Source organism: Mobula birostris, chromosome 12 (genome assembly GCF_030028105.1).
Source record: "Mobula birostris isolate sMobBir1 chromosome 12, sMobBir1.hap1, whole genome shotgun sequence".
Lineage (NCBI taxonomy): Eukaryota > Metazoa > Chordata > Chondrichthyes > Myliobatiformes > Myliobatidae > Mobula > Mobula birostris.
In genome coordinates this window covers 110,324,253-110,344,958 of record NC_092381.1, presented here as the reverse complement: position 1 = coordinate 110,344,958, position 20,706 = coordinate 110,324,253, and the positions used below count along the sequence as shown (strand labels likewise).

The window sequence follows — 20,706 nt, the reverse complement described above, 5'->3', positions numbered from 1 at the left end:
TCCAGGTCCAAAATAGATTGCAATAACACTTGCATTTCCTTCCTACGCTCTTTATTGGCATGTGAAGTATAAGATATTATTTGACCCCTCAAGTAAGCTTTTAAAGTTTCCCAAAGTAAAGAGTACAATACCGACTCAGTTTTGTTAGTCTCGAAGAATGTCTCAATGTTAGCCGATATATATATTACAAAATTTCTCATCCCCTAGGGCAAGACCTATCAAGCAGTGGGTCAATAGCACAGTACAAATCTCCGGAAAAGATTAGGTTATGTGTATTCAGGTTAGGTATTAATGACAAAACCTTATTTGCAAATTGGACTTCGTCCCAATTAGGGGCATAAACATTTACCAAAATGACAGGTATCTGAAAGAGAGAGCCAGAGACTATAATAAAGCGACCATTAGGGTCACTGATTACATCAGATGGTGTGAACTGCATTCTTTTGGTGACTAATATTGCCACCCCCCACCAGACCTACTATTAAATCTGGAATGAAAAACCTGACTAATCCATGCTTTACGAAGTCTATTATGGTCCTCCACTCTTAAATGTGTCTCTTGTAGAAATAGTATATCTGCTTTTAATTGTTTTAGATGAGAGAAAACTATAGCTCTTTTAACCGGACCATTGAGCCCCTTTACATTCCAAGAAATAAACCTCACAGGGTGGCCTCCATCAGCATCACCCATGTTAAGCATATCAAAAGACACGCAGGGCCTACAATCCAAAACAGTGAGAGGGCATAAGTTGCACACAACAACGCACAATGACAAGGAAGTCTGATCAATCCGTAACACACAAAAGAATAAACTGCCATGGTAATCCCCCAAATCACTCCCTCCACCCCTTTACACAAGCAACAAAAACACCCAATTAACCCCCGAAACCTAGATCTACCTCCCCAATTGAGGATGATCGCAGGCAGTACCCAACAAAAAACTTACAAGGCGTTCCCCATACAGCCCAACTTTCAATCTAATCTAGGGTGGCTCCCCTCCTTAAAGTTTATCCTATCACTTATACTACCTTTAAAATAACATATAGGCTAAAGATGACACAGGTCAAGCTAAGCATTAAAAACAAAAAAACACTAGGCAACTTAAACGCCTGAGATACAAATCCCAAATATTTACATTTTGCTGGTTGAAAGTTTTTGTTAATCAGTTTCGGCAGCAAAGCAGTTCGACCCGATCGCATTCCACAATTTAAACTGGAAAAAATGAACAAAGAAGTGGATTGCGAAAATTAAGTTTGCCTTGGCAGGAGGCCCCTTCAATGCTGCATGAATAACCTATAAAAAAGTCATTGCTCTTCTCGTTCTTGTTCTCCCCAGTGCGAATGGTAAAACTCTTTGGCCGCCCCTGGTGTATGAAAATAATGCTTTTTACCTTCATGCACGACCTGAAGCTGGGCGGGATACAAGAGGCCAAATCTGACCCCTTTCCCATAAAGCAGGGATTTCACCTCCTTGAAAGCTGCTCGTTTTTTACCCAGCTCCGCACTAAAATCTTCACTAAAATCTTGGGGTTAGAGGATCAGAGTGGAATGGATGGGGTTTGGCAAAGAGTGGAAGAGTTGGAGATGGGGTAAAAGATAAGTGGATGAGATTGGGGTAGAGAAAGGAGTGGGTGGACAGAGAGGAATGATTAGGGATGGGGGGTCAGAGGAATGATTGGGTTTGGGGTCAGTGAGAAGTGGTTGGGTTTGGAGCATCAGAGAGGAGTGGATGGGGTTGAGGAAAGAGTGGAAGTATTGGCATTGAGGGACAGAGATGAGAATTTAGGTGGGAACAGAGAGAAGTGGTTGGGTTTGGGGTCCATAGAGATCTAGTTGGTATTGGTGGAAAGAGTGGAAGGATTGGGATTGAGAGACAGATAGGAGTGGTTGGGGTTAGTTGATGGAGAGAAATGGTGGGTATGTGGGACAGCAGTGGTTGGGGTTGCAGGGCAGAGAGAATGGGTTGGGTTAGGGGACAGAGGATGGGTTGGTGGACAGAGGATTGGATGGTGTTGGGGAAAGAGAGGATGGGTTGGGGTTGGAAGACAGAGAAGAATGGTTGGTGTTGAGGGACAGGGGGTGGTTGGGTTTGGGCTATAAAGAGAAGTGGTGGGATTGAGGTACAGAGAGAAGTGGTTGGAATTGGGTGGAGAGAGAGGAGTGATTGGGGTTGAGGAATAGAGAGGACAGCTTGGGGTGGAGACAGAGGGAAAAGATTTGGTTTCGGGTACAGAGAGGAGTGGTTGGGGATGGGGCCAGGGAGGAATGGATGGGTTTGGTGTACAGAGAGAAGTATTTGGGATTGGAGGAGAGAGAGGAGGGGTTAGAGTTGTGGGAATAGAGAGGAGTTTTGGGTTTGGGGGACAGAGATTATGGGGGATAGAGTGGAGTGGTTGGGGTTGGGCGATAGAATGGAGTTGTTGGGTTTGGAGGACAGAGAAGAGTGGTTCGCAGTGCAGCACAGAGAGGAGTGGTTGGGGGCAAGAAAGGATTGGTTCAGGTTGAGGGACAGAGGAGTGATTGGGGTTGGAGGAAAGAGGAATGGTTGTGATTGGGGACAGAGAGGAGTGGTTGAAGATGGAGGACAGAGAGGAGTGGTTGGATATGGGGACAGAGAGGAATGGTTGGGCTTGTGTGATTGAAGGATAGGGGGACAGAAAGAAGGCATTAGGGGACAGTGAGAAGTGGTTGTGGTTGGAGGATAGTACTAGTTGGAGTTGAAAGGCCTAGAGGAATGGTTGGGGATGGGGAAAGAGAGGAAGTGTTGGATTTGGGGGAGAGAGAAGAACAGACGACATTGAAGGACAGAGGAGTGTGGTTAAGGTTGAGGGACAGACAGGGTGGGATGCAGTGGGAAGAGAGAAGAGATTGCTGTGTTTAGGGAACAGAGAGGAGTGGTTGGGGTTGGGAACAGAGAGGAGTTGTTAGGGTTAGAGACAGAGAGGAGTGGTTGGGGAAAGAGAGGAGTTGTTGGGGTTGGGGACAGAGAAGAGTTATTGGGGTTGGGGATAGAGGGGAGTGGTTGGGGTTGTGGATGGAGAGGAGGGTTAGGGACAGAAAGGAGTGGTTGAGGATGGGGGACAGAGAGGAGTGGTTAGGGATGGGTTACAGAGAAGAGTGGATGGGGTTGGGGAACGGAGCAGAGTGATTTGAAATGGGGGACAGAGAGGAGTTGTTGGGGTTAGAGGACAGTGAGGAGGTTTGGGGGAATGAGAGGAATAGTTGGGGTTGGGGACAGAGGGGAGTGGTTGACGGTGGTGGACAAAGATGAGTGTTCGAAATTGGGGACCATGGACGTGATTCAAAGAGGAAAAGCAACACCCCCTTCCCCGCACAACAAGAATGGCTATGCAATCATCAACCCCATAGCCTTCTTCCCCATACAAAATGTCACAAGTACATTGGACCTCACATACCCCTCTCCCCGCATGAAAAAATCAACAAAAACACAACAAGAACATCAACTCCTATATCCCCTTTTTCTTGCACATAAAATACAAGAAAGAACAGGCAAAAACAGAGAGTATAAAAATCTATAAGACTGAGAAGAGTCCATAGTCCAAATCCATTTCTATATCCATATCCAAATTGCAGACAACCTCAGTAACCTCCTCTGGGCACAGCGACAGTGATACATTTTACCACAGCCACCCCTTTCTCCTACTCACTACTACCTTCTGGGTTAGTGCTGAATGATGGTTGTCCCAGTCTGCTTGAGCTGTCTTCACATGCGAGGACAGGCACATCCCTATTCCATCGGGGTATGAGTTCCGCTGGCTACCCTCACCTGCTTTAGCCCATCTGTTGAAGGGCTGTACCAGGTGCAGCCGCTGTCGCGTGCAAACAGCTACTTGGAGCCACGGGTGAGAGCAGAATGTGCGGTGGGGACCACAAGTGAGTGAGCTGCTCCAGACTGGACAGGATAAGCCCCTTCACCAGAGGTGCTATCCATCCCTGGATATCCATACAACCCAGTAGTGAAAAGGCTCCACCAAAATGAAGCAATATTAAATGCTCAAATATGAGCTGAGTTTCACCTTAGTTATATCACTTGTAAGTGCTGTGGCATGGTTTTCTAATAAACAGTTCCTAATACAGGGATATATTTTATATATAATATATATTTATTTATATCTAAATTCATGTAAAATCAAAGAGGGAAGATTATTGTTATTTGTGTATATCGAGACATATAGTGGAATATGTTTATGTCGATGACCAACGCAGTCCAACTATGTGCTGGAGGCAGCCCACAAGTGTCACCACACTTCTGGCGCCAATATAGCACACCCACATCTTACTAACTGTAACCTGTACAGCTTTGAAATGCGGGAGGAAACCCATGTGGTCAACGTACAAACTCCATGTGCTGGGTGGCGATGACATTACATACCCACTGTTGTAACTATGAACAAAGTCACTGGAAAAGACACTGAAGCTGGTGGATATGGAAGCCTTTATTCTCACCAAATGAGTATGCAGGCATCACATTTGAGAAGCTCTTGAAAGAAGAGACCTCTTTGACCCAATATTACACAACATTTTCATATGCTGAAGAGCAAAGGTAAGAGCAGAACAATTCTATAGTTACAATGTGTCTACAATGCTTCCTTTCAATTACATCCTTTTTTCAAACACCTCCTTCTTCGTACCCTTACTCCAGACACCCAAAATGACCCTAGGCTGCATTCATGCAGATGCGGTCCAAGTGGAATGTTCCTTTGTTTGTGATTGAGCCCAACCTGCAGCTCCAGGAAGCCCATTATTCTGAGCTGTTTTAAATTCAATCTGCAATCCACATTCAAATCTGAAAATTGGTTGCTAGTGAAATTAATATTTGCTATATATCCTAACTGCAGAATACACCCTAACACCCACAACTCACTAACCCCAACCTGGACGTCGTTGAACTGTGGGGGGAAACCCATGTGGTCAATGTAGAAACTCCTTACAGACAGCAGCAGGAGTTGCTGGCGCTGTGAAGCATTATGCTAGCTGTGCCAAATAGCCTAGATTTTATTACTGAGTTGTGTGAAATCAGTTTTTGTTTTTGTCCTTGTAGCCTCACGGGGATGGGCCTCTGTGCTTTCCAACTGTGACCATTATAAGCCTTGGCTCTCAAACTCTACTAGATTTCTATCAGCCCATTACAAAAGAAAATGAAAAGGGAGAGGTTAGTATCCTCTATCTTCATCATTGCTTTTTGCTATGTCATGTTTATATGATGGCAGCGTTTTCAATAGTTCATCTCACCTGAATTTGACACAATGTCGAGATCATAGAACGTAGAAGAGTACAGCACAGAAAGAGGCCATTCAGCCCACAGTGTTGTGCCAAACCAGCTAAAAAGTAGATCAGAAACACCCAAGCACTAATCCCTACAACCTAGAACCATATCGCTCCTTCCTCCTCACTCCAAACCTCTCTTAAAGGCCTCTAATGTATTTGCCTCTACCACCATATCAGGCAGTGTATTCCAGGCATCCACCATTCTCTGAGTAAAAAAACTTACCCCTCACATCCCCCTTGACCCTACTCCCCCTCACATTCAACTCTGGGAAACAGATACTCTCTCTGTCTACTCTATCTATGCATCTCATAATCTTATAAATCTCTATCAGATCTCCACTCAGCCTCCACCACTCCAGAGAAAATAACCCAAGTTTATCCAGCCTCTCACAATAGCATATGGCCTCTAAACCAGACAGCATCCTGGTAAACCTCTTCTGCACCCTCTCCAGAGCCTCAACGTCCTTCCTATAGTGGGGCGACCAGAACTGTAAACAATATTCCAGGTGTGGCCTAACCAGAGTTTTATAAAGTTACATTCACCCTGTAGAGCCCGGTAAATGTTTTTCTCAATGTTCAGAGAGATCAGTTCCTGGACTTCTTCACCTTGTTGGTTTTTAATTCCACCCAAACTGATTTTACTTGTTTACTGTGCAAGACCTTTCAGTATTAACCAGTGTCTCTGAGAAACAGTGTGTATTGAATCAGACTGATACCTAGACTCTGTGTAGTGGGCACTAGTATGGTGCCACTTTCAACTGTGAAAATTACACCGTGAACTCAATTTACCCATAAAGTTTTCAGGCACATCCTATTCTTGTTGGCATCAAATAGTGCCCCGACTAACCCTAGTAATGCCAAGTAGCATAGCAGTCAGCGTGATGCTATTACAACTCGGGGTGTCGGAGTTCAGGGTCCAATTCTGACACCCTCTGTAAGAGATTTGTACGTCTTTCCTGTGTGTGAATGGGGTAGCACTGCGGCACAGTGGGTGGGTGGGTTGGCTCGGCACATGGATGGAAGGGAGATGAAGGGATATGGACACAGTGTAGATTGGACATGGATTAGCTTCGATAAATTTGAGGACCAAATTTGGTTTGGCACAACACTGATGGCCAAATGGCCTGTCCCTGGGCTGTACCATTCGATGTGCCACGATGATTCCACTGGACTGAGATGAGGATGAATTTCACCACCCAGAGGCTAGTGACTTTTCAGAATTCTATATCGAAGAAGGTTGTAAAATTGTTGAATATATTCAAGACAGATCCATAGTTGTATATGGTGACACACAGGCACTTTGATAATAAAATTTACTTTGAACTTTAACAATCTAGTTAGCGTTCCAATAACGTCCCAATTAGTGTAACTAAGTCGACAAAAGTATAACATCCAGTAAAAATTCAACCACACGTTCATGTACCCCAAGTTACAGACACTACCGGGCTAAATATTCTACAAACATACTTAGTTAAAGGTGTGCACAGAGCATACCTTCCCAGTGGCCATGTACACCACTTGCCTTAAACAAAGAAGTTTTTCAGGTTTTTCTGTTTTGTGAATGTCTGTTAAGAGTAAGAATTTCAGGATGTATACTGTATACACTCTGATATTAAATTGATGTTATTTCTGTGTGACCAAATAGGAAAGTACGATCTTTTTAAGTGTAAAATGTATTTGAAGAATATTGAATAAAGAATATTATGACTGCAAATTCAATACACAGATAATCAACAGCATGATGATCACAATGTGAGATTTTAATAATAATCCAGTAGTTTCAACCTATCCTTATGGTTTCTGAATAACTGGTACAAGGTATAAGATTTTTTTAATATAATATAGATTCCCCAAATCGGGGCCACATCAGCAGATTAAAGATTCGATTTTTTTGCCCCATTTACATCGAAGGGTTCAATTCCGATACCCTCTGTAAGCGATTTGTACGTCTTTCCTGTGATGTATGGGGTAGCGCTTCAGCACAGTGGGTGGGTGGCTTGGCTAGGCACATGAATGGAAGGGAGATGAAGGGATATGGACACAGTGTAGTCCACTTCTGCACATATTCTCTGGTTTCAAGTATGTCTTTTGCCTCAATGACCATAGCAGTCAGTGGATGAGCTAACACCCACACCTCATGAGCCCTAACCTGTATGTCTTTGGTTTGTGGGAGGAAACCAGAGCACCTGGAAGAAACCCATGTGACTACAGGGAGAATGTCCAAACTCACTGCAGACAGCGGTGGGAAATGAAGCAAGTCACTGGTACAGTAATAGCATTATACTGTTGTGCTACACATTAATGATCCTGAGGATGTCAACCTCTGATTACTGGCCAGAGCCATTTCAACACTCAGTCTGGGAGTGCTGACTCAGGGACACTGTTGTATGTGCTGCCTCACTGGTGCTGTCGCCTAGTGACCTGATGCCCTTCTGAGGAGCTGAGGGGGAAATGGATCGGCCATGTTGAAATGGTGGAGTAGACTTGATGGGCCAAGTGGCCTAATTTTGCTTCTCTATCTCATGGTCTGTTTCACCACCACATGCACCCAGGTTCCCAAACGTAGTCGCCTATCCTCTCTCCACTTCTGCACATATTCTCTGGCTTCAAGCACCCGGATATTCAGCTGAGCTCCAAACCAAATGGTCTTCTGAAGATGGGAGTCAAACCTCTTCAGTGTTAGAGCTGCACTCACTACATTCACTCACAAAGAATCCCACTCTTATCTGAAGTAATGACAACTTGACTTCCAGCTGCAGAGGATGCAGAGGCATCAGAGGAGTTGAACCAAAGCGTTAAAAAATGCGAATTATGCTTCCAGTAACAACATAGGGCTGCCTGTGGACTCCAGCTCCGGATTGTTTGGGGGGTTTGCTCACGAAGGCTTCCCCATGAGTGGGTATAGCTGCAAGGCAGCAGGGGTTTGAGATGAAGTGTTTTTCTGCTCCCAGGTGAGTTGCCAACTACAGCTGATGAGCCCCATCTGCCCAAAATTTTTGTATATTTTTGTTGGGTTTATTTATAACTAATAATCACTGTTAAAAAGGCACTAGTTGTGGATAATAATAAGCATGAGAAATTCTGTAGATGCTCGAAATCCAAAGCAATACATACAAAATGCCAGAGGAAATCAACGGGTCACATAGCATTAATGGAAATGAATAAATAGCCATCATTTCAGAGTGTGGCCCTCCTTCAGGTCTGGAAAGGAAGAGGGAAGATGTCAGAATGTGAGGGGAGGGGTGGGGAAGGAGGGTAGCTCAAAGTTGATAGGGGGAGCCAGGTGGGTAGGAAGGAATCTGCTAAGAAAGGAGAGTGGACCATGGTAGAAAGGGAAGGAGGAGGTGATAGACAGGTGAGAGGAGGTAAGAGGTGAGAGTGAGGAATAGAAGAAGAGGGGAAGGGGATTTTTTTAACAGAAGGGGATGCCATCAGGTTGGAGGCTACCCAGTCGGAATATAAGCTGTTGCTCCACCCTGAGGATGGTCTCACCTTGACACGAGGTGGGTGTGGACTGACATGTTGGACTGCAGTGAGAATGGGTAAATGGAAAATAACCAAATTTTGTGATGTTAAAGATATACAAGTAACTAAATAATTTTTAACATCGACTGCTAAAATTCAAGAGGCTCCAGGTGATTTAGCGAGGGACAGCACAGAATTCATAGACATGGGGTGCAACCAGAATTCCAGTTGAAGCTGGTGAGATGTCGATGTCCTTGTGATCGATGACAGGCTTGAAGACAAAGCTCTGCAGGAGACTGGTCAAAAAAAGGAAGAGTTCCATGCGAGCCAAAGATTCTCCCAGGCACATTCTTTTCCCTGCAAGAGTACACAAATATTCTTGAAGAAAAATTTGTAAAAGGTTAGTTATGGTATTCAGCACATAATTACTTAAAATATATTTAAGTATATTAATGCGAGGAGGGAGGAGAAGATGGCGGCGCGACGCAGCGCGTGCGGCCGTTCCGAATGATATCGTATGTGTTAACTAGGCCATGCACAATCCTGATTTGATGGAGACAGCCGTGAGAAGCACAGAGGAACACCTGGAGTAACTTCTGAAATGCCGACTTCGCTGCCGCTGCTTCTGTGTGATCGAGAATCTCCGGAGGGGAAGGGCCCAAATCCTCAGCTTTGCCTATTGCCTGTTGCTGGGGCTGGGGTCGAAGCGCTCGGCAGAGATGGTGCTCGGTGTCAGAGAGCTGGTCGGAGGCTCGGAGTTTTTGGATGGACTCGGAGTCGGACTGTGGTCGGATGCTTCCAGGATGCCGCATCAGCAAGTTTGCGGCGCTGGAGGTTCATCGTCTGTGTGAGATGATGGGACTTTCGAGAGACTTTGAGATTTTTACCATGCCCATGATCTGTTCTTATCAAATTACGGTATTGCTTTGCACTGTTGTAACTATGTGTTATAATTATGTGGTTTTTGTTAGTTTTTAAGTTGGCTTGTCAAGTGTTTCTGTGATATTATTCTGGAAAAACATTGTATCATTTCTTAATACATGCATTACTAAATGACAATAAAAGAGGACTGCGTGTCCTCATAATCTAATCTAATGTAAAGTATTTATTCAGTTCATCAACCATTTCCCTGTCCCCCATTACTACCTCTCCAGCATCATTTTCCACCAGTCTGATATCTACTCTCATCTGTCATATACACTTTATATATCTGAAGAAACTTTTGGTATCCTCTTTAATATTATTGGCTACTTTACCTTCATATTCAATTTTCTTCTTTATGACATATTAGTTGACATCAGTTGGTATTTAAAAGTTACCCAATCCTGTAACTTCACAGTAATTTTTGTTTTATTATATGCCCTCTCTTTGGCTATTATGTTGGCTTTGGCTTCTCTTGTCAGCCATAGTTGCGTCATTCTGCCTTTAGAATACTTCTTCCTCTTCGGGACGTACATATTCTGTGCCTTCTGAATTGCCCCAGAAATTCCAGCCATTACTGTTCTGCTGTCATCCCTGCCAGTGTTCTTTACAAGTCAATTTGGCCAGCCCCTCTCTCGTGCCTCTGTAATTCCGTCTACTCCACTGTAATACGGGTACATATGGTTTTAGCTTCTCCTCAAATTGCAGGGTGAATTCTATCATATTATGATCACAGACTCCCATGGGTTCCTTTACCTTAATTTATGACCTGTTTTGTATTATTCTTTACAAACTGAATGTAAAACTTTTTGGATATTATAATCATTCTTCCTGAATGACTTTCTATTGATGTAGGGGATGCAAGTTGCTCGAATCTGGACTAAGAAATAAACACTGCAGGAATTCCTTCAGCATTTTGTTTCTTCAGAAGCAGATTTAATGTCAGCGGCATATGTTGTGAAATTTGTCGTCTTTGCGGCAGCAGTACAATAATAATAGAGAAAAATACATTAATTACAATAAGTGTTAAGTAGTGAAAAAGTAGTAAATTTAAAAATATTGTGGTTGTACTCGTGGGTTCACTGTCCATTGAAAAATCATATGGCAGAGGGGAAAAAGCTGTTCCTGAAACATTGAGGGTGTACCTTCAGGCTTCTATACCTCCTTCCTGATGTTAACAATGAGAAGAGGGCATGACCTGGGTGATGGGGGTCCTTAATGATGGTCTCCACCTTTCTGAGGCGTTGCTCCTTGAAGATATCCTGGATACTATGGAGGCTAGTGACCATGGTGAAGCTGACTGAGTTTACAGCTCTCTGCAGCTTACTTTGATCCTGCACGGCAGCAACATCCCATACCAGATGATGATGCTGCCAGTTAGAATGCTCTCCACAGTAGAAACTGTAGAAATTTGAGAATAGTTTTGGTGCCAGACCAAATTTCCTTAAACTCCTATTGAAATATAACCGCTATCTTGCCTTCTTATGAGCTGCATCAATATGTTGGGTCCAGGTTAGGCCTATTTTTAAAATTCATACATAGCTTATTTCTGATTGTTCTCGAACTAAATAGCTTACTAGCTGTGTCAGTATCACATTTAGGCCACAGCAAGTTGCTGCACAAGATTTCCTTTCCCACACTAAAAAGGACATTTATTTATTTGTTTAGTAATACGGTGCAGTGTCGGCCTTCTGACCCTTCGAGCCACACCACCCCAGCAACCTGTGACAACCCCGATTAACTTTGCCCCAATTACAGGAATATTTACAATTACCAATTAACCTACCTGGTATAACTTTGGACAATGAGAGGAAACCAGAGCACCGGGGGGAAAACTCGTGCATTCCACTGGGAGGACGTACAGAGACTTCTCACAAAACGGCACCAGAATGGAACTCTGAACCTCAGAACACCCAGTCTGTAATGGTGATGTGCAAAATGCTACACTACTGTGGAGCCCAAATTCATCAACCAGTTCATTTTTTAGTCACTTCATAGCTGGCATTATTGAACTAACTCTTAAAATTCCACTTTACTGAATTACTAAAATTTAAATTCTGCTGCTCTCATGGTTGGATCCAAACTCAAATTCCAAATCAATAACCTAGATCACCAGCTACTAACACAGTAATCAATAACCAATATATTCTGCCCTTGTCTCCTGGTTCCATCATCGGGGACCCCCACCACCCAGATCATGCTCTCTTCTCGCTGCTGCCATCAGGAAGAAGATACAAGAGACTCTGGACTCATACCATAAGATTCAGGAACAGTTGTTATCCCCCAACCATCAGGCTCTTGAACCAAAGGGGAAAACTTCACTTGCCCAGTCATTGAAGTATTGAAATGTTCCCACAACCAATGTACTCACTTTCAAGGACTCTTCATCTCATGCTCTGAATATTTAATGCTTATTTATTTATTATTATTAAATTTAATTATTTTTGTATTTGCAGAGCTTCTTGTCTTCTGTACTGTAGTTCAACATCCCAGTTAGGCAGTCTTTCATTGATTCTGTTATGGTTATAATTCTATAGATTTATTGTCTATGCCAGTAAGTGAATGAATTTCAGAGTTGTAAATGGTGATATGTATATGCTTTGATTATAAAATTTACTTTGAACTTGTGATTCATCATGGAATACACCTTTGAGAAACTACAAACATACTTATGTGATGTTTCTTAAATTAAATTGGAAAACTCAGAAATCTTACACGCTGGGTATATTCTAGAAATATGGAATATAGAAAATAATAATTTCAACAATATCCAGTGTTTAGATCTGAATATGTATTGTAGATTGAATTTAAAATGCAGCACAGAACAATGGTCTTCCAGGAACCAACTGGGGTTGATTTTAATCCAGGAAACACGCCGTTGACCTGACGTGCTTGTATATGGATGAATACAACCGAGAGGCAATGGTGATTACTATTCAATCTATGGTGTCAGGAGTGTTGGTGTGAAGACTTAGGTGTTTAAAATTAATACTTATTTATTGTTTGATTGAGATACTGCACGGAATAGACCCTTACGAGCTGTTTCACCCAGCAATCCCCAATTTAATCCCAGCCTAATCATGAGACCATTTACAATGACCAATTAACCTACTAACCAGTAAGTCTTTGGACTGTGGGAGGAAACACACGCCATCATGGGCAGAATATACAAACTCCTTACAGACAGCAGCGGGATTTGGATCCGAGCCACTGGTACTGGAAATCATTGTGCTAACCACACAGTAACATTCCGCCCTAAATGAAGCATTGTCAACCCAAAGTATTGAAGTAAACAATGTTATTGTAAATATCGAAACTCTATTGAGTTACTATTGATCTTAAGGGTATCAAACTGTGATGTACTTTGAGTTCAGAGGCCTATTCTTCTCAGAGTGTCTCCAGTATAATGACCTGCTGCTTGCTTTGAGGGGTAAAGACTTCTATATCCACCAGCTTCAATGTCTCTCTGGTAACTTCATTCACAGTCACAACACTGGGTAATCCTTGCTGTGTGATTTTTGTGTGTGCTGAAGTGAACAATCTACTCCTGCTTCAGTATAAAGGGATCTCCTCACACACACTTTGATGTTTAGCTCTGTCTGACTCCAGTTGGAGTAATGTGCCCAGAGTCAGCACCTCAGTTTAGGAAGGTCCACAGAAAGCAGCAAGTCTGATGATTGCGATCGTTTTGGGTTTCAGCAAAGAATTGTGACATATATATACACTTCAACAATAAAATTTACTTTGAACTTTGACTTATTCTGCGATCACCCTTTTCTTGGGTGGAGAGCAACAGCAGCCTGTTATGCCGTTGGCGTTTAGGATCACAATGAAGTTCCTCCACCTTTGATACTGTTCAGGGCTTCCTTCATCATGTCAGTAGCTCAGTTTTCACTACTGTCATGCAAGTCCCTGGTGAAGACTCAGGAATACTGACGCACTCAGATGTAGAAGGATTCTTCATTGCTATTTCTGTTTTAGAACATAGGACCTTAAGACATAGGATCAGAATTAGGCTAATTGGCCCATCAAGTCCGCTCCACCATTCAATTGTCTATCAGTTTTCATTACCGGTCAGAGTTGTTAGCCCTGAGTTGAACCCCGGAACCTAAAGGATTGGTGGACTGCTGTTAGTCTGGCCTCTGCCCTTTAACCTGTTTGACATGGGTGACCCTACCCAGAGGCAAAGCATAAAGTTCTTACTCCAGCCAATATAGATCTCCGGGTCATTGAGGCATGCAAGCCTCCAAACGCTATGAGGAGGTTGTGGTTCTCTTGCAGGTGGGCAGAGAGGACAGGCAATATAATAAATAAGTGTATATGTATACCTGCTGAGAATGCCACGAAATTTTCACTCTTTTTGAAACATCCATTTTCATCAAGGAAATGGTTTGCGTTAAATGATTCTGGTGACTCCCAGTGGCTGTTGTCTTTCAGAACAGAGGAAAGGACAGGGATCACAAGCATGCCCTAAACACAGAAACAAGTTGAGACATGGTTATGATCAAAAATTATGTTAGATGCACAAAGCAGCAATTATGTCAACACATTAAAAGAATGGCTGATGACATTATACATCCCAGAAACGATGTACTGCAGTGGCTGATGTGGTATTGATCCTCAGAGCACAGCTCAAGCTGGTAACGCCTGACATACAGGGATAGACAAGCACGTTCATTTCTCAATTGCGAGGAGCTTTCGGACTATTCAGGTGGTGTTTAGTATTGTGGCTTTCTGGAGATTTACATGAATATTGCTGTGTAGGACTAATTGTTTAATGCTATTGTGTAGTGACTGGGATGATACCAGCTGTAGATATTACTATTGGGACAATGTATACTCTGTTCATGTTCCATTGTCTTTCAATTTCCTCTTTTAATTCACTGTTTTTCTGTATGTTGTGTGTGTTTAGAATCCATTAAGTTGTGCTTGTTTGTTTATCCTGTATCATTATATTATTATTTATAGAGCACGTTTCATACAGGTGATGTAGCTCAGAGTGCTTTACAATGGGTTCAAGTGGAGACCATAATACAGTTGAAGTCAGAAGTTTACATACACCTTAGCCAAATACATTTAAACTCAGTTTTTCACAATCCCTCACATTTAATCATAGAAAATATTCCCTGTCTTTGGTCTCAGAATACAAGGTTGTCCCTTTAGAACAGAGATGAGGAGGTCTATCTTTTGCCAGAGGGTGGGGAATCCGGAATGCATCGCCACAGGTGGCTGTGGAGGCCAAGTCATTGGGGACAGTTAAAATGGAGGTCGACAGGTTGTTGATCAGTCAGGGTGTCAACGATGATGGGGGTGGGGGGGTGGGGGGTGCGTGCGGAGTCAGGAGAATGTTTTTGGGAGGGATAATAAATCAGCCAAATGGCCTGACTCTGCTCCAATTTCTTGTGCTCTTTCAGTGAACTACATACTAATATTGCAAAGCCCTACCATTTACTGCATACCCCAATATACTGGAGATTATTCCACCTCCTGGAGTGTATGGGATGTCCAGGGAGGGGTAGCACCTCTAGTGAAGGGATTTGTCGTGTCCATTCCGGGGCAGCTCCCTCATCTTTGGCCCCTACTGGACACTCTGCTCCCACCTGTGGCTCCAAGTAACGGACCTCATGTGACAGCAGCCACATCCCGGTACACCACTTCAACAGGCTGGCTAAAGCAGGCAAGGGTAGCCAGCAGCCTCATACCCTGGTGAGACAGAGACAGGCCTGTCCTAGTTTGCAAAATCAGCTCCAGCGGACTGGGCAGGTAAGACCTACAGTGAGATCCAATGCCCATGAAGGCGATACTTTAATGCTGCCTGAAGAATGAAGACATGACGAGGCACAGAAGATGTCATGGTCATCCACTCCAACCAAGGAAGACACCAGCTTGTGCTGTTTGCTCATATCACTGAACCCAGACTTTTGAGGTTGATAGAATGGAACAGACCCAGTGCAACGGCTTCTCCACTTTAAAAACTCTCCCACACAGGTCTCCTGTCGTCATCGGACAGGATGGACAAACACCACCATTCCTCCTCAGCAACAAGCAGGTTAAGGACACTGTACTTTTTAAAGTACAGAATAGCTGGCACGTGATCATTTAATTTTTGGTTTGATGTTATTACAAATAATACAAATAAAACATTATATTGATCTTGCCTCTGACCTTGGGTATCAAATATCCTCGGAAGTTCACATCACTTGTTGTCACGCGTGGAAAGCTCAGAGGAGCGATGTCGATGTATCGCTGGACCTCGTGGATGACCGCATCAGTGTACGGCATCTTCGCCCGATCCTCAATTGCCGGTCTTCGATGAGATCCAATCACATCATCAATCTCACTGTGAATCTTCTCTGGGAGAGGAAGATAAGCAAATTTTGTTTCACACATTCCATTTACCAACATTTCCCAACTCGTCATATTGGTCAATATCGTCTGATTTTACACTCAATAGTCACTTTATTAGACACACCTGCTCATTAGTGCAAATTTAGGATGACGAGAGAGACAATTTGAGACTCTGCAAACGTCTGTAAGGAGTTTGTACGTCCTCCGCAAGTCCGTGTCTCTCACGCTGTATCTTCACAGGCAAGCTCAGGATCACACAGACAACTGGAAGGGTTAAGTAAAGCTAGGAATTTTATTAATAAACTAATCAGTTGAACTTATAAGGTCTTGGATAACCCGTGATAACTCGTCCAGAACTCCACTAGGCAGGGATCAAGACAACGGAGACCTGAGAGGATGGCACTACCCCTTTAAATACATTCCAGTGCACAAAAAAATCTGTGCCCAGCTGATAAACCACCAGGCTAATTACAGGGTTAACCAGTAACTATTCTAATAAGAGACAAAAGTCCAAGGACACTTAACTGGACACCTGCAAAGTCTTGAAGAATTAATTGGAAGTATCCAAGGACAATTGCAACTTAACTGTAAACTGGGGAAGATCTAACAATATCACATAAAAACCCCGAAGCGCATTAATACAGATAATTATAATTAATAAAACACAGAGAATACAAAAAAAAACTCAGATCCCTCAAAGAACTCTACCAATGACCCAAGGTTGTGAGAGTGTGGGTTTCCTCTGGGTGCTCTGGTTTCTCCCACATCCCAAAGACGTACAGGGTAGAGGGATAATTAGTCACATGGGTGTAACAGTAGTGTGGATTAGTTGGACCAGAAGGGCCTGTTACCGTGTTGTAGCTCTAGATAAACGATGACTGTGTGGCTCAGCACAACTCCACTACTGTATTCAAGTTTGCTGACGTGGATCCAGTCAAAGGCAGTGATGAATCAGCAGTCAGGAGGGAGATTGAAAACGTGGCTGAGTGCTGTCATAACAACAACCTCTCACTCAATGTCAGTACGACCAAGGAAATGATTATAGACTTCAGGAGAGGGAAACCAAATGTACATCAGCCGATCTTCACTGGAGAATCAGATGTGGAGAGGGTTAGGATCTCTGAATTCCTGGCTGTTACTGTTTCAGAGGACCTGTCCTGGACAGGAAAGTGCAATTGCAAGAAAGCACAGCAGTGCCTCTACTTCCTTTGGAGTCTGCGGGGACTCAGGATGACATCTAAAACTTTGACAAACTTCTTTAGATGTGCAGTGGAGAGTGTACTGACTGACTGTATGGAAATACCAATACCTCTGAATGGAAAAACCTACAAAACATAATGGATTTGGCTTAGAATATCACGGGTAAAGCCCTCACAACCACTGAGCACATCGACATGAAACACTGCTGTAGGTAAACAGCATCCATCATCAGAGATCCCCAACTCCCAGGCCATGCTCCCTTCTCGCTTCTGCCACCAGGTAGAAGGTGCAAAAGCCTCAGGACTCACACCACCAGGTTCAAGAACAGTTACTACCCCTCAACCATCAGGCTCTTGATCAAAAGGAGATAACTACACTCACTTGCCCCATCATTTACATGTTCCCACAATCAATGATATCACTTTAAGGACTCTTCAGAACCATGTTTAATATCATCTGCATATGCTGTGAAATGTGTTAACAACATGATAAATATATAAGAAAAACTGAATTACAGCTAGTATAAGCATGTCTATTAAATAGCTAAGTTAAAATAGCTAAGTAGGTGCTTAAAGCAGAAAGTTTAAAAAATAGTGAGGTAGTGTTCATGGTTCAATGTCCATTCTGAGATCAGATGCCAGAGGGGAAGAAGCTGTTCCTGAATCATTAAGCATGTCTCTTCAGGCTTCTGTACCTCCTTCCTGATGTTAACAATAATAAGAGGGCATGTCCTGGGTGGTGAGGGTTCTCGATAATAGATGCAGCCTTGAGGCATGGCTCCTTCATAATGGAGCTGAATAATTTAACAACTTTCTGCAATTTACTTCAATCCTGTGCAGTTGCCACACATGCTCCCCACCCCCCATGCCCCGCCCATACCAGATGGTGATGAAGTTAGTTAGAAAGTGTTTCACAGTACACTTGTAGAAATTTGGGAGTGCCTTTGGAGACATTGCAAATATCCTTAAACTCTTAATAAATATAGCCACTCCCTTGTCATCTTTGTACAGTTTGTTGTCTTCTGCACTCTGGTTGATCTTTCATTGATCCTGTAGATGGCACCCCATGAACCCATGGGAAAGAGACAAGTGTTCAGGGTGAGAAGAGAGCGAAACCTTTAGAGTAGTAGAAAGGGTACCAATCACACGGTCGACTTTGTTCTTCAGAGTTCACAGTTCCTTTATTATCAAAGCATGTATATATATTATACAACTTGAGATTTGTCTCTTTACAGGCAGCCACAAAACAAATAAACCTCAGAGGAACCCATTAAAGAAAACGACTGCAAATGCCCAATGGGGGAAGGAGGGGGAGAGAGAGAGATGAAAGAGAGGAGAGTATCTGATCACTTGTCACTGAAATGAACCTCATGGTTTTGTCCAAATTGTGACCTTTCTTGTAAAAATTCTGTCTAATTTATGTTTCTCCTCATCTCAGTAATTCTGGAACGGCTTCTGATTCTAAATTGACATTGCCATCTGATTCTAAATTGACATTGAACCCATGTACAATAACTCACTACTTTTTAATTTCAGTTATTTTGCACTAGTTATTTTAACTTAACTATTTAATAAGCATATATAATTTAATTAACAGGTTTTTTCTCTACATTTATTTATCATGCATTTCATTGTACTGTTTCCATAAAGTTATCAAACTTCACAACATATTCCAGTGATACTAAATCCGATTCTAATTCTAAAAGGACGTCCCTCTATTCTGAGCCTGCGTCCTCTGGTTTTAGACTCTCCCACCATAGGACACATCCTCTCCACAGCCACTCTAACGAGGCCTTTCCACATTCAACAGGTTTCAGTGAGATCCATATTAGAAGTGTGGTGACACTTGCGGACTGCCCCCAGCATAATTCCCACTGAGTTGTTTTGATGCACGCGATGCAAATCTCTGCATGTTTTGATGGCTTATGAGTGCCTGAGATCCCAAGAGCGATTGTGTCTGGATTTCACCTCCTAGTAGGGTCACCCATGGCAGTAAGGTCAAGGGGGAGGTTCCAGACAAAGAGTGATCCAACCAAGACCTCAACGGTGGAGCTGGAGGAAGATGATGACTCTTTATCCCATTATTTCATGCTCTCATTATTTATTGCTATTTATTTATATTTACATTTGCACAGTTTGTTGTCTTCTGCACTCTGGTTGATCTTTTGTTGATCCTGTTGTAGTTACTGTTCAGTAGATTTACTGAGTATGCCCTCAAGAAAATGAAACTCAGATCTGTATACGGTGACATTTATGTACTCTGATAATAAAATCTACTTTGAACTTTGATTTTGACATTTTGACACTGTTGTGTAATTGATACACACCTCGCAATTTCTACAAGTGTACCATAGAAACCATTCCAACTGGTTGTATTGCCATCTGGTACGGGGTGTGGGCACTGCACAGGATCGAAGTAAGCTGCAGAGTTGTAAACTCAGTCAGCTTCATCATGGGCACTAGCCTCCTTAGTATCTAAGATATCTTCAAACAGCGGTGCCTTAGGAAGGTGGCGTCCATCATTAAGGACACCTATTACCCAGACATGCCCTTTTCTCTTTGCTACAATCAGAGGTGGTACAGGAGCCTGAAGACACACACTCAGTGATTCAGGAACAGCTTCTTCCCCTCTGCCATCTGATTTCTGAATGGACAGTGAACTCATGAACACTACCTCTCTACTCTTTTTGCACTACTTATTTAATATAGCTATTTAATATATATTTACTGTAATTCAGTTTTTTTCTATTATTATGTATTGCATTGTACTGCTACTGCAAAGTTAACAGATTTCACAACATATGCTGGTGATATTAAACCTGATTCTGAATTGAAGAGAAGCTCTTTTATGGTCGACTGAAGATTTCAACGGACTGAAGAGTCTGAACTATACATGTAGAGTTTGTTTGGTTGTATCTTTATTGATATTCTATATGGGCTTGTTGTCTTTTATGTGCGCGGACTGGGCCTCAAGCTGCAGTTTCACCTGGGGACGGGGTGGTCAGCCTCAGGGCCAGTGAACTCCTCCGGGGCGGTGTGGTGCAGTGTCCAGGCTGGAGCCGGCTCCCCCCCACCGTGTTTGCTCACAGGAGACGGGCTCTATCGAAATCAACTGGAGATTGAAGGACTGAGTTTCTGATTCTTTTATTGTGTGATCATGATACCATTTGTGCTTGCTATCTTGTGAGTGTTTTGTGCTGTGTGTGACCATTGGTACTGTGTTTTGGACCTTGACACTGGAATTGATTTGAATTGAATTAAAGCTTACCTTGAACTACCGGATACTTTGTTAGGATTTGAAGAGCCCAGCGCAGTGTTGTACTGGTTGTTTCAGTCCCAGCCAGAAATAAGCTCTCTGTCGACACCAACAAGTTTTCTTGAAAGAATTCAGAGTTAAGCTCATCTTTGTCCTGAATCAAGGCAAACAAAAATCCATGTTTTAAACAGAAGGGATTTTGCAGATGCTAGAAATGGTGAGCAGCGCAC

General features: G+C 42.9%; 1 protein-coding gene across 1 annotated transcript in view; it reads right to left on the bottom strand.

Moving 5' to 3' along the window:
• Window positions 1-7,073: 7,073 nt before the first annotated feature.
• Window positions 7,074-20,706, bottom strand: part of LOC140206184 (cytochrome P450 2C23-like) — a 50,309-nt gene continuing 36,676 nt past the window's right edge. The window contains exons 6-9 of the mRNA XM_072274468.1: window positions 20,489-20,630; window positions 15,839-16,026; window positions 14,002-14,143; window positions 7,074-9,109 (exon numbers count right to left, since the gene is read on the bottom strand). Coding sequence (XP_072130569.1) covers window positions 8,928-9,109; window positions 14,002-14,143; window positions 15,839-16,026; window positions 20,489-20,630 — 654 coding nt within the window. The 3' untranslated portion in view covers window positions 7,074-8,927. The remainder of the gene's footprint in view (window positions 9,110-14,001; window positions 14,144-15,838; window positions 16,027-20,488; window positions 20,631-20,706) is intronic.